General features: G+C 66.1%; 3 protein-coding genes across 3 annotated transcripts; 2 read left to right on the top strand and 1 right to left on the bottom strand.

The window, feature by feature from the left end:
- Positions 1-1097: 1097 nt before the first annotated feature.
- On the top strand, positions 1098-2606 carry EMIHUDRAFT_114669 (hypothetical protein; the record flags this gene model as incomplete). Its single annotated transcript, XM_005779769.1, has 3 exons — positions 1098-1961; positions 2040-2413; positions 2498-2606. The coding sequence occupies 3 exons, from the start codon at positions 1098-1100 to the stop codon at positions 2604-2606; spliced, it is 1347 nt and encodes a 448-aa protein (XP_005779826.1).
- A 5596-nt stretch (positions 2607-8202) lies between these two features.
- Positions 8203-10073, bottom strand: EMIHUDRAFT_235865 (hypothetical protein; the record flags this gene model as incomplete). Its single annotated transcript, XM_005779768.1, has 6 exons — positions 8203-8460; positions 8792-8889; positions 8966-9012; positions 9080-9159; positions 9227-9288; positions 9479-10073. 6 exons carry the CDS (start codon positions 10071-10073, stop codon positions 8203-8205), a joined length of 1140 nt encoding a protein of 379 aa, XP_005779825.1.
- A 268-nt stretch (positions 10074-10341) lies between these two features.
- EMIHUDRAFT_366640 (hypothetical protein) lies at positions 10342-12091 on the top strand. The gene is made up of 7 exons (XM_005779767.1): positions 10342-10845; positions 10913-11021; positions 11095-11125; positions 11192-11325; positions 11398-11460; positions 11585-11687; positions 11769-12091. The coding sequence occupies exons 1-7, from the start codon at positions 10364-10366 to the stop codon at positions 11897-11899; spliced, it is 1053 nt and encodes a 350-aa protein (XP_005779824.1). The 5' UTR covers positions 10342-10363; the 3' UTR covers positions 11900-12091.
- The last annotated feature ends 1180 nt before the right edge of the window (positions 12092-13271 follow it).

The raw sequence follows: 13271 nt of genomic DNA, 5'->3' as shown, positions 1-13271 counted from the left end.
TTGATAATTCCACCGGGCCTCTGCTCCCCGCTGGCGAAGCAATCGCGCCAGGTCCTCGTGGCCTTGTCTCATCGCCCAGGCGAGCCCGGTGTTCCCAGCGCCGTCCGCCTCATTCACCTCCACCTCGTTCATCACCGCGTCGAGCAAATATCGCACGACGTCAGCGCAGCCCATGACGCAGCTAAGGTGGTAGGCGGTGCTGCCGTTGCGGTCGAGCTGGCGCGGATCTGCGCCGGCTTCAACGAGCCAGCGCACTATGTTGGCGTGGCCGCGTTGGGCGGCAATGTGGATCGGCGCCTTGCGCGTGCTGTCTGCCTCCTCCGGATCCTCGTCCTCGTCACCGCCGTGATCATTGGGATTAGCGCCACTCGCCACGAGGAGCTTGACCACTGCCAGATTTCCCTGGCCGCAGGCCATCTTCAGCAGTGTGATCTCGTCGGACCAGCCGGCAAACGCCAGAAGCTCGGCCACATCCGACGGCTGCAGCATGGCGATTATCTCTCGCAGCCGCTCCAGATCGCCCTCGGCGCACGCCATCATTGCGTGTGCGTACAGCGGGCGACCGTCCGGGAGGTTCGCATCCAGCGCGACGTTGTCGGTCATCAACTAAGCCGCTCTCACATGCGGAAAAGAATTCCTGAACCCGTTCAATCTTTCTATGTGTCTTGTGAGCCTGTTTGTGTCTGTGTGCCGCTCGTGCGTGTCGTCATCATCTGTCTAGCTTGCCCAAGAAGTGGGAAAAAAAGAAAATGGCTTTTCAACTAAACGCGGTGGGCCGGACTGACACACACCCCTCAACGCAATTGCGGATGCTGAGTGATCGAGAGTTATTCGCGCGCTGCTGCAATCGATCACAGAGATCGCAGAAATCGGCGGGAATCTAGGTGTGAAAACGTCCACCTTTTTTCCCTCCAAATCGTTAGGCTATCAGCCTGGAGCATAGCCACAATCTGTGATCTGTTGAGGGGAGAAGAATTCACGACGCGCGGTCGGCGTCTCGCCAAACGAACGCCCTCGAAGCGCATATTTCACTCGTTTTGGGTCATCCTTCGGCGGGGCTCGCCCTGTCGAGCTCTCCGCAGCCGTGTCAAGACTCAATGCACTTGCAGGAGCTCCTGTGTGCCCTCGTCCTCGCCCAGTCCCAGTTTGTCGAGTGGGGGCCTCCTCACGGCTACAAGCCGGAAGGCTGCTGCGCCACCAAGCGCTCGTACGGCATCTACGAGGAGAAGTGGCAAAAGACCGAGTTCGAGTGCCGCCGCCTGTGCGAGCAGACCCCTAAATGCCAAGCGTACGAGCACTCGGCGATCAAAATCCGCGCGCTGGCCCACGCACCTATCGCTCGCTGCGAGCTGCATTCGGAGCCCATCGACCACACCGTGCCATGTGCTACGGCAGGCTTCCACTTCCCGGTTTGCTACGTCAAGCTGACGGCGACTAGGCCCATTCTTCCACCCGCTCCTTCGCCCCTCGCCTCGCCAGCCCCGCCGCCGCGGTTCCGCTCGGCGGTGGCCGCGCTGCGGGCCTATCCGGATCAGCTGTCGGCGGCCAAGATGGACGCGTGGAGGGCTGAGGCTGTCCTGGCCAAGGCGGAAGATGCGCTTAAAGCGGCGCCCGCGGGCGATCCCGCGGCGGTCGAGCAGGCCAAGGTGGCGGTGGTGTTTGCGGAGTCCGCAGAGGCTGCGGCGGCGCAGGCGGCGAAGGACTTGGAAGGGCAGATCACGGCCTTGGCCGTGGCGGCGCTAGAGGAGACTGCGAGCGCGTCAGCGCCGACCCTGCTGCAGCTCAACCTCCCGACGTCGATCGTCCTCACGCACCGTGGCGCGATCGGGGCGCTGCAGGCTGCAGAGATCGAGCTCGCTCGCGCGCTCACCTCCAAGGCGCTCGCCACCGCCATGGAGAGGTCCGCAGACGTGGCGAAGAGAGCTGCCGAGACCCGGCTGCAGTCAGCCGCGCCCGCGGAGGTGCTGCCGCGGCGCTGCTCCTCTCGACCTGTCCCGGACCTGTCGCGGACCCGTCCCGGACCTCTGTCACACACGTAGGTGCCTTCCCTCACAAAAGCGGTGGCGGAGGCGGTGGCGCACGAGGAGGCGGTCAAGGGTCTCAAGGCTTCCGCGGAGAGTGCCCTCAAGGCGGCCGAGGCGAAGATCGAAGTGGCGAGTCCGGCGGCGCACTCCGCTATGGTTGAGGCAATCATGCCTCCCTCGCCGCCGCCGCCCGCGCTGCCACAGCCGGAGCCGCCGCCACCGCCGCCGCCGCTGCCGCTGCCACCGCCGCCGCCGCCGCTGCCCCCGTCGACGCCCCCCCCGCCCTCGCCCTCCCCTCCACCCTCGCCACCGTCGCCGCCCGCCGAGCCGCCGCTGCCGCCACAGCCGGAGCCGCCGCCGCAGCTGCCGCTGCCGCCGGCAGCGCCATGGTGCGCGCCCCCCCGTCGCGACGGCTCGCCCAACCCCGTGAGGAAGTGCGCGCCTCTTCACGGGCCGACGGCGTGAATCCCTAGGTGCTCATCCGCGTCTTGCATCGCCTACTACCGGGCGCTTCGCGCCGCCCAGGTCGCGAATTACGGTCCACCTACCCAACGATTGCCTACGCGAGGGCCACCACCATAATGTGTGCAGGATGAAGACACTCAAACGCGAGGGGATGGGTGTCACCGGTCGAGACTCGAGTGGTTTGCTTCTACTGCAAGCAGGGGCGCACCGGCCACATCGACGAGGCCATGGCGGGGTCCAGCAGGTCGCTTTGAGCCTTTCCTCTTCAACGAATGCAACTTCAGTCTTCACGCTCCATCTCCATCCACGGTGGACCCTTTGCGGAGACTCGGTCGTGTGACCGTGTGTGTGACGCACCTTGGATCTTGAGGACGGTGCGTTGTTGGTACCGAGCGAGCAGCAGGGCGAGGGAAGCATCTAGCATGCCGTCGCCTCGCCCGCTGACGACCGGGTTTGCCTCGGACTGTGCTTGTTTCTGTCCGTTTAGGGTCTTTGTGTGGGGCTTCGTGCTCCGGGTTGGTGTGCACGGTCCGTGCGGAGAGCCTGTCCGCTGTCGTCATTGTTGTTCCGTGTCTTAGTGTAGCAGAAGTTCGGTCGCACTTTCACGCCGAACCGACGAGTCTTGGAGCAGCACTTGGAGTGCAGTCATTAACCGCACATCCAGGGCCAGGGAGCTAAGAAGCGCACCCAGCGGGCCGGATGATTGGCATCGGGTTGCGGGCAAGAGAGCCCTAGCCCCGGGGGTGCGCGTTCGCAGGGAAAGGGCCGTAAAGTAAACGGGTCTCCGAGGGTTAGTCCGCGCTCCAGGTTTCCCCTAGGCCTAGCAGCGGAGCGCCCCCTCTACTCGGAGCTAATAAACACCACATAACATGTTTTCTTTCTTTTTCTACTCGGAGCCAGTGAGTGCGAGATAGGGCTAGCGGCTGGCGGCTAGCCCCTGAGGAGAGTGACCAGAGACACCTCACATGACCCCACACACGGTCTAGTCCGGCCTCGCGGTCGGCGGAGATTGCTAGAGGACGAGCAAGCCTGCTCTAGCCTCACGCGCTCGCCCCTGTCGTCTGTTGTGTTGTTGTGCCCTTGTTTGTTCTCTTGGCACCTTGGAGTGCTGGGGGGGGCGACAGGGGGGGCGCGGCCTTGAGTTATGTGTACGCCAACTCAGGGTGTGTGGCAGCCAGCTGGCTGTGTGTCTTGTGAGCTTGTTTGTGTCTGTGTGTCGTTCGTGCGTGTCGTCATCATCTGTCCCGCGTCCACCCATACCGCGTTGGTGTCCAGTCCGACCGAGCCTGGAGAGAGAGAATCTCCGAGCCTGACTGTTGTTCATCTTTCTACATACATACAGTGATACGAGAATACGCACATGTTACAAGAATACACACTGCCCCCACGGAGTACCTGCACTACTCGACGAGTAATACAAGAAGAATACGCAGCTTGGAAGTTGCAGACGCCTATAAAGAAAAACAGCAACCTAAATTTCGGCGGCTGAGTCGGTCCTGAATATTCACTCGGTTGGCCGCAATGCACTTGCAGGAGCTCCTGTGTCTCCTGCCCGCCCTCGTCCTCGCCCAGTCCCAGTTTGTCGAGTGGGGGCCTCCTCACGGCTACAAGCCGGAAGGCTGCTGCGCCACCAAGCGCTCGTACGGCATCTACGAGGAGAAGTGGCAAAAGACCGAGTTCGAGTGCCGCCGCCTGTGCGAGCAGACCCCTAAATGCCAAGCGTACGAGCACTCGGCGATCAAAATCCGCGCGCTGGCCCACGCACCTATCGCTCGCTGCGAGCTGCATTCGGAGCCCATCGACCACACCGTGCCATGTGCTACGGCAGGCTTCCACTTCCCGGTTTGCTACGTCAAGCTGACGGCGACTAGGCCCATTCTTCCACCCGCTCCTTCGCCCCTCGGCTCGCCAGCCCCGCCGCCGCGGTTCCGCTCGGCGGTGGCCGCGCTGCGGGCCTATCCGGATCAGCTGTCGGCGGCCAAGATGGACGCGTGGAGGGCTGAGGCTGTCCTGGCCAAGGCGGAAGATGCGCTTAAAGCGGCGCCCGCGGGCGATCCCGCGGCGGTCGAGCAGGCCAAGGTGGCGGTGGTGTTTGCGGAGTCCGCAGAGGCTGCGGCGGCGCAGGCGGCGAAGGACTTGGAAGGGCAGATCACGGCCTTGGCCGTGGCGGCGCTAGAGGAGACTGCGAGCGCGTCAGCGCCGACCCTGCTGCAGCTCAACCTCCCGACGTCGATCGTCCTCACGCACCGTGGCGCGATCGGGGCGCTGCAGGCTGCAGAGATCGAGCTCGCTCGCGCGCTCACCTACAAGGCGCTCGCCACCGCCATGGAGAGGCCTGCAGACGTGGCGAAGAGAGCTGCCGAGACACGGCTGCAGTCAGCCGCGCCCGCGGAGGTGCCGCCGCGGCGCTGCTCCTCTCGACCTGTCCCGGACCTGTCGCGGACCGTCCCGGACCTCTGTCACACACGTAGGTGCCTTCCCTCACAAAAGCGGTGGCGGAGGCGGTGGCGCACGAGGAGGCGGTCAAGGGTCTCAAGGCTTCCGCGGAGAGTGCCCTCAAGGCGGCCGAGGCGAAGATCGAAGTGGCGAGTCCGGCGGCGCACTCCGCTATGGTTGAGGCAATCATGCCTCCCTCGCCGCCGCCGCCCCCCTCGCCGCCGCCGCCCGCGCTGCCACAGCCGGAGCCGCCGCCACCGCCGCCGCCGCCGCCGCTGCCACCGCCGCCGCCGCCGCTGCCCCCGGCGACGCCCCCCCCGCCCTCGCCCTCCCCTCCACCCTCGCCACCGTCGCCGCCCGCCGAGCCGCCGCTGCCGCCACAGCCGGAGCCGCCGCCGCAGCTGCCGCTGCCGCCGGCAGCGCCATGGTGCGCGCCCCCCCGTCGCGACGGCTCGCCCAACCCCGTGAGGAAGTGCGCGCCTCTTCACGGGCCGACGGCGTGAATCCTAGGTGCTCATCCGCGTCTTGCATCGCCTACTACCGGGCGCTTCGCGCCGCCCAGGTCGCGAATTACGGTCCACCTACCCAACGATTGCCTACGCGAGGGCCACCACCACCATAATGTGTGAAGACACTCACGTCACGCGAGGGAATGGATGTCCACCGGTCGAGAGCGCTGACGAGGTTTAGTAGACTCGCTAGTCTAATCCTCTCGCTCTCCTACTCCGTACGTACAGCTGCTCGACCCTCCCTCTCGGCGGCGTCGCACAGACCACTACGTCACCCAGGAGCCGAAGGCATGCCTCGCCCTCATCACTCGCGTGACCTCGTCCAGGAACACCACTGAGCCGTAGCCAGGTACTTGAGTCCGGGGAGGGGGCTCGTGGCGAGTTCGGCTCGGCTCGGCCCTCCCTTCGACTCGTACCGTCGGCCGTCCCTCCCTCGCCTCTGCTCCTCCCTCGTCCGAGGCTCGTGCACTCTCCGCGGCCTCCTCCCGTCGTGCTCCCGCCAGTAGCTGGTTCCGTTGTATAAGATCTCGCAGCTCCTCCGCAATGATCACTCGGTGCCCAAGCTGGTCACCTTCACTGCCCCATGTCAAGACCAGGGCTCCCGTCGCCGACGCGTGCTCCCGGCCGATCTGGGTCAGCGCCCCCACCACCTCGTCACCCGTCAGTTGTTCGAGATCCGGTGTGGACGGATGTCCCCGTTGGCAGAGCCCGCCCCCCCTTCGCGGAAAGATTTTTTCTGCCTTTGCGGCGCCTCTTCGGAATGATGAGCGAAAGAAAGAAAGACAGAAAACGGACAACCCAAGGGAGAGGGATGATGAGCGAGCAGCCCGAGGAAAGGAGCACTTGGAGCACTTGGAGTGCAGTCATTAACCGCACATCCAGGGCCGGGGAGCTCAGAAGCGCACCCAGCGGGCCGGATGATTGGCATCGGGTTACGGGCTAGAGAGCCCTAGCCCCGGGGGTGCGCGTTCGCAGGGCAAGGGCCTTAAAGTAAACACGGGTCTCCGAGGGTTGGTTCCGTGTACCGGGTTTCCCCTTAACTTCAGAACGCCCCCTCTACTCGGAGCTAGTAGACATGACACTGTACACCACGCACGTACACAGGTCCTCACTCAGCATCCCGTCCCGGGACCCGGGGTTCCACCGCCCGCATTCCCAGGGCTCCGGTTCTCCCTGATTCGCTCTTTTATTCGCCAGCCGAGCGTCGCCTGACGGCCGCTGTAGCCGTTTCTGATGTCTCTTCTTTGGCCGAGGTCTCGCCTCCGCCTCACCTCCGACTGGTACTGCCGCCTCTGAGAGCATCGACTGCCCTGCTGAAGTTTCCCCGGGCGAGGACGGCGGCATTGGATCGTGTCGCCTCCCCTCCCCGGGAGGTCGGGCCCGCTCTCCCTGGTTGACGAGTCGCGCCCGCACCCGCGGCCTCTCTATCGTCCTCGGCTCGCCCCCCCCCTCCGCCGGCTCCTCTCCCGGCTCGGGGAGGCGTGGCCCTCCCTGTCGGTGGAGACATTTTTGGGGAGGGCGTTTAATTTCGCGCACCTGCTGTCCGCCGCCTGCGGCGGCGCTCCGCGCCGCTTGGGGCGCCTGCGGCGCCCTTGGGCGCGCTGCGCGCGCCTGTTTTGGGGGGGCTACCAGCACCGAAAAAATGCCATTTTTTCCGGGATTTTTGTTGGCGCTTCTTCGGAATGTTGAGCGAGCAGGCGGTCGCGATCGTGGGCGATCTGCCTGACTCCGTGCCAGATGGAAGACGGAAGTACTTTAAATTAGTCTTCCGGGGCGTATTCACCAGGCGCTCGGAGCTGGTCAATGGCGCGCCGTCCTACGTCTCAAACCTCGTATCTACGATCATGATGTGGCATGCGCCCTGCGTGGGTGCGTGGATGGTTGGCTTCCCGGCTGGAGGACCGAGTGGCGTGATCAGACTCGTGAGCAACGTGAAGCGGCTGGAGGACGCGGTCGGAATATGGCAGGTTGAATGTGGCAGCTACCACAAGAGCGACTGGGTTGACGCGCCCGACCTGCGTCTCCTCCGGTACGTGCCGCCCGCTGACGAGGTTTCCGTGGTGGGCGAGCGGACGCGCGACCAAAAGGACGCCGAGGGACGCAAGCGCGCCATCGACCTCACGGAGGGCACCATGGAAACGCCGCGCAAGCGGATCCGCGCGGACGACGTCGGGACGCGCGTGGCCACGGCACGGTCGCTGTGCGCGTCGGAGGTGGACGCACGGGCGCACGAGCTGATGGAGGATGCTGTTCGGGAGTTCATAGCCAAGAAGATCGACGGCGCCGAGCTTGAGCGCCGGCGAGAGGCCGCGCGCGAGCAAGCGGAGAAGGAGCACCCGCAGCTCAGCGCCCTCGACAAGGCCTTCGCCGCGTACACTGCGGCGGCGGCCGCAGAGCAGGCGGCGGAGGCGACGCTCGAGGCGGCGCTGCGCGCGCTCGAGAAAAAAGGCGAGGCCGGGCCATCAGGCGTGAAGGCTGAGGCGTGATCGCCTTGGACCGCGGCGCCGCGTCGCACAGCGGCCAGCGCGCCGCGCGCGGCCGGACACGGTTTTCTTTTGTGGGGTGTGCACCGGCGTGTGATGCCGACCGCGCGTCGCCCGCCGGTTTTCTTTTGTGCACGAGGACGAGAATGCCGCAGCCTGAACTCTGATACCGCGTACGTATCGAGACGTGTCCTGTTGTGCACATCTTTTTCGTTTCCACGAGCAACCCTGTGGCTATCTGCTATCTCTAAATCTTATCACTACCGAGAGTGCGAGTCCTCTCCCTCAGAGCTCAGTGCGCACAGTGGCGGCGGCGCCATCTCCGCCCACCGCCTCGTGCACCGTAGCGGTGCGCGAAAAAGAGCCGCCTCCTCTCCTCCCGCCCGCTGGCGGCGTCCCACCCCCGGCGCTCGGGGGAGGCTCCCCCCCCCACTCCTCCGCGACCTCGCGCAGCAGCGCCGCAACCTCCGCACGACCCAGCGAGCCGGCGCGGCCGGCGTCGGCGGCGTCGAAGCGCGCGAGGAGGGTGCGGACAGGCGCCGCCTAAGAGATGGGAAGGCAGACCTCATCACACACACACGAGGTGGTGGGGCAAGGGGAGGCAGCCCTCGCGACCCAACGTCTGAACACAGGCAAAGCCCAGTGCGCGTGGGTGAGCGGTGTGTGTGTGTGTGTGTGTGTGTGTGTGTGTGTGTGTGTGTGTGTGTGTGTGTGTGTGTGTGTGTGTGTGTGTGTGTGTGCGTGCGTGTGCGTGTGCGTGTGCGTGTGCGTGCGTGCGTGTGTGTGTCTGTGTGTCTGTGTGTCTGTGTGTCTGTGTGTCTGTGTGTGTGTGTGCACGTGCGTGTGTGCGTGCGTGTGTGGGTATCTGTCCCACCTCGACGAGGCCGAGAGCGAGCAGCGTCTCGAGGGCCCACGCGTGCCTCCCCATCCTCCCGCCCTCCTCGCCGAGCCCGCTCCACGGGCAAGGCGCGCCTAAAGGAGGAGGCTCCCACACCGGCTGCCGGCAGCTGCTCGCACCGCCGACTCGCCCTCGAGCCTCGCCCGCCACCGTCGCCGTCGAGGCCCGCCTTGGCGCGGAGGGCGGTGGCGGCGCGCCTATAGGAAGCCTCCTAGAAGCCTCCTGGAGGGCTCGAAGCTTGCCCTGGCGCGGAGGCGAGGCGACCATGCGCGGAGCGCGCGGCGGCGCGTCTCGCTCAGCTCGCCGACGCGGCGCGCAAAGAGGCCGAGCAGCGCGAGACCGACCTATGGGGAGGCTCCTGCAAGGCTCCTGCAAGGCTCGCGCGACGAGGCCGAGCAGCGCGAGACCGACCGAGGCGCAGCACGCTGTGAAGGCGCGGCTGCCGCCGCTCGCAGGGCAGACGTCGCCCAGGCCTGGCGTGGACAGCGTGAGCATCAGTGCACTGCCGTGGGTGACAACTCGGCTCTACTCTCGAGCGTCGCTGAGTACGTCTGGTCGGAGCGAGAGATGTGGCAAGAGCGAGAGATGTGGATCCGCCTCTCGACGCGTCTGGTCACAGCGAGTGCGTTCGTCGCAACGAGAGGTGCGGTCAGCGTGAGAGACGTGGCGCTGCATCTAAGATGCCCGGGCCCACGGTGGTCAGAGTGAGGGCGGTGAGGTAAAAGGCGTCGAAGAATCGGAGCGAGGCGGCGTCGGTGTCGACTGCCGCGCCGCCGCGCGACCACTCCGCGCCTCCGCCCTGCGACGCCGCAAAGACGACGAGCGAGAGGAGGAGGACGATGAGGAGCTGCCCAAAGAGGATCAGAGGCAGCAGGCCGCGGGCGTAGAAGCGGAGAGCGGAGGGCGGCCGGTCGCGAGCGCGGGAGGCGCGGAGAGGCGGCAGCCGCAGCAGCATCCGCTCGAACCACGCGCTCGGCGGCAGCAGCACCGGCACGAGCGATCGAGCGAGCGCGCCCGCAAAGGTTGGTATGGCGACCAGCGCGTACCCGAGCGTCACTGCGCGGGAGGCGCGGGTCGAGGGCACTAGACAGCCGTAGCCGATGGTGGTGGTCACCGTGAAGGCAAAGTAGGTCGCGTCAGCATAGCTCCAGCCTGGCTCGACCGCCACGAAAATGCCACCGCCGACGAGGAGAAAGACTGCCGCCGCAGCGGCGTAGGGCAGGCTCTCGCGAAGCGCCTCCGGCAGACGAGGATGCATCGAGCGAGCGGGGCCATACGAGTCGCCACCGCCACCGACAGTGCAGCCAGCCGACCTGCGCCCAGAGGAGACCTCCGAGCTGCGAGCCAGTCTGCGAGCGCTGCCACACCGTAAGGCAAAAGAATCTTCTCCCGCGCACAACACTGGGCAAAAGAATTGGTTTTCTCGGCGCTGGCCCGTCTGTGCCGCGTCTCGTGCCCCTTCATTTTTATGATCAAACCAACAAGGGGAAAAAGAATTTCGTCGTCAACCTTGACCTAGGCCCCGGTTACGAGCGGCGGAGCGAGCCGATGGACCCCTACGCCGCCCTCTCCAGCGACCGACGTGCGCTCCGCACGGTCCGCATGGTGACGCTCTCGACGGGCCGCACCCTCTGCATTCACTCGTGGGAGCCACCCGAAGAGCCGTCGCTCGCGGCGGCGCTGACAGGACAGTGGCCAAAACCGATCGGGCTGGTGTTGCTCGTGCATGGCCATGGAGAACACATGGGCCGCTACCACCACGTAGCCTCCGCCCTCTGCGCCAAGGGCTACCGCGTCGTCGGCTGCGACTGCTGGTGCTATGGCCAGTCGGAGGGCGCGCTGCCGCCCGGAGACGGCTGCGTGCGACCGTTTGCCTCGCACGAGTCCAACATCGACGACCTCCAGTCGGTAGTGCTCGACCTAGTCGTGCCGTCTGCGCCGAGCCTGCCGCACTTTATCTACGCGCACTCGATGGGAGGCGCGCTCGCCTTTGCGCTGCTCGACCGGCTCGTCGTGCGCTCCGCCTGCTGGCCGCACTCCCTCGCCGTCCGTCCCTCGTCGCTCCTCTCACCTCTTGAGCTCCGCGGCTGTGGACAGGCCGCAGTTCCGGACCGTGCACTTCTCGGGCCCGATGTTTTCCTTCTCCGCCAACGGCACCTTTTCGGCGGACGACTTTGCGGGCGGAGGCAGCCTCAAGCTGCGCCTGGCCGCGCCGCCTCGCCGGCTGGCCGTGCGCCCGGCAGCCTCTGCTGCTGAGGAGTGTGTCCATCGCTCGTTAGGCCGCCCGCCTCTTCAGCTGGCCGTGCCTCGGCCTCCGCACCTCGTGTGCGGCTACTGAGCCGGAACAGCAGACCAAAGACACGCGCATATGAACAGGCGCCCGCACCTCTGGCGGCGAAGTCAAGCGCGCCGTCAAGGTGGCGAGGCTCACCTCGCTGCCGGAGGCCCAGCGCGCCGTCCTCGCAGACCCGCTCGTCTCGTCCTGGCGCACGCCCCTGATGGTGGCGGCGGCACGCGCGGGCCAGCTTCTCACCGCCCTCGCCGCGCAGCACCCGACACCGCTGCGCGTCTAGGTGGCGGCGGCGCACGCGCGGCTGGCGCTGCAAGCCCAGCAGCGCTTCGCCGCGGTCACGTACCCCTTCCAGGTGCTCCACGCCGAGGCGGCAAGCTGTGAACAGCGTCTCTTCCCACCTCTAGCCGTGAACAGGTCCTCCACGCCGAGGCGGCAAGCTGTGAACAGCGTCTTTTCCCACCTCTAGCCGTGAACAGGTCCTCCACGCCGAGGCGGACCAAGTCACGCTACCCGCCGCTTCGGCGCGGCTCGTCGCGGCTGCGCGCCTCGCGCCCATCCGCAGGCTGCGGCTTGTCTCTGGCGAGCTCCACGAGATGCGCCTGCGGCAGACCTTCTCAGGTGACTCGGCGGCTCTTCACCCGTGAAGCATGAGCCCTTTAGGCGAGCACGAGATGCACCTCGAGCGCGAGTGGCGCGCGCACGTCGACGCCGCGCACGAGCACTTCCAGACGGTGCTGCTGCACTCGGCGGGCGGGCTCGCGTGTTGGGAGACCATCGTGAAGAAGCGGTGAGGGAGTAGGACGGCAGCCGGTACGTAATACGAGGAGCCCTCGTGAGGCTGAACAGTAGATATTAGAGTGGTGAAGTGCAGTGTCAGGTTCGGCGACTGGACTTCCCGGCGCGGAATTGTGTATGAGTCCGCCGCTGTACGCTGGGTCTAGCTCTAGGCGTCTACGTCGGTTTTCTCTTTTTTGGATTTTTGGTGTTTTTACCCGTCGTCCACGATCCCCCACGTGCGTGTCGTCTACCCCCCCCGCTTTGCTCACATGCGCGTCATGTAAGGATGTTGATTGATGGGTGAAGGCGAAACACAGTCCGACCAACGACTGGGACACCAACGCGGTACGGGGTGTGGAGCCGGGCGTGAAGAGCGTCGGCCAGCGAAAAGAAGAAGAAAAACTGCGCTGCCTCGTTCTCGAGGTTCTCGAGGTGGATATCCTTTGGCCGCGTTGGGTACAACTGTAGCGAGGATTGGTGTAACCCGAGCCACGGAGGCGTGTTTTCTGACGGCCTCGTTCTCTTTTTATGCGTTATCCATAGCGCCCGCCGTTGCGCCAAGTTTCGACACGGTTGGGTGAGTGAGTTTTAGGTATATTGTTGGCAAATCAAGACACAGAGCTCACACAGAATCACAGCGGGAGGAAAGCGGCGAGTCGCAATTCCTGGGGTCCTTGTGGCGGGCCACCCTGTCCAGAGAGGCATGGATGCCAATCTGGGGTCTCTCGACCGAGTCTATGAAGCCCTGGCCGCCTCCCGGTGGTGGCAGAGGTTATAGAACCAAGCGATGGAGATGGTGCGGGGGTACGGGTGTTCCAGGGGGTCACGACACGCACCGACCCTTCACGAACCGAAAGGCTGCACCCGGGGAAGGCACAGTAATCCGGGCACGTGTTGGGCGCCCCATTCCGTTTAGGGCTAGGTCGGCTCAGGGCCCCGTCCACTTCCCTCCCGCCTGGCGCGTGATGATGAGGAGTTGCCACCCAGGCCAGCCAGGACAGGGGCGGGGGGCGAGGGCGGAGGGCGGGATGGGCGCCAAGCGGGAGGGAGCGGACGGGGTGGGGCGCACAGATGGGGGATGGCGAAGGCGGAGGGGCGGGAAGGGGGGAGGGCGGCGGGAGGACGGAGGTCGGCATGGGCGGGCGGTGGGTGGTTCGGTAGGGCGGGGGGGAGGGCGGGGGGTGGAGGAGGAGGGCGGTGGGGGCGAGGGGCGGCGAAGGAGAGGGTGGCAGCAAAGGGGTTGGCGAGGTGGAGGGCTGGGGCGGCATGGTAGAGGTGGAGGGCGGCGGAGGGGTGGGCGAGGTGGGCGGCGGCGGCGGCGTGGCGGCGTGGCGGCGGTGTGGGGGAGGTGGAGGGAGGCGGCGGCGCGGGCGAGGTGGGGGGCGG

This window comes from Emiliania huxleyi (assembly GCF_000372725.1).
Source record: "Emiliania huxleyi CCMP1516 unplaced genomic scaffold EMIHUscaffold_227, whole genome shotgun sequence".
NCBI lineage: Eukaryota > Haptophyta > Isochrysidales > Noelaerhabdaceae > Emiliania > Emiliania huxleyi.
The sequence above is the reverse complement of the archived record's forward strand: the minus strand, read 5'-3'. Positions and strand labels throughout refer to the sequence as shown.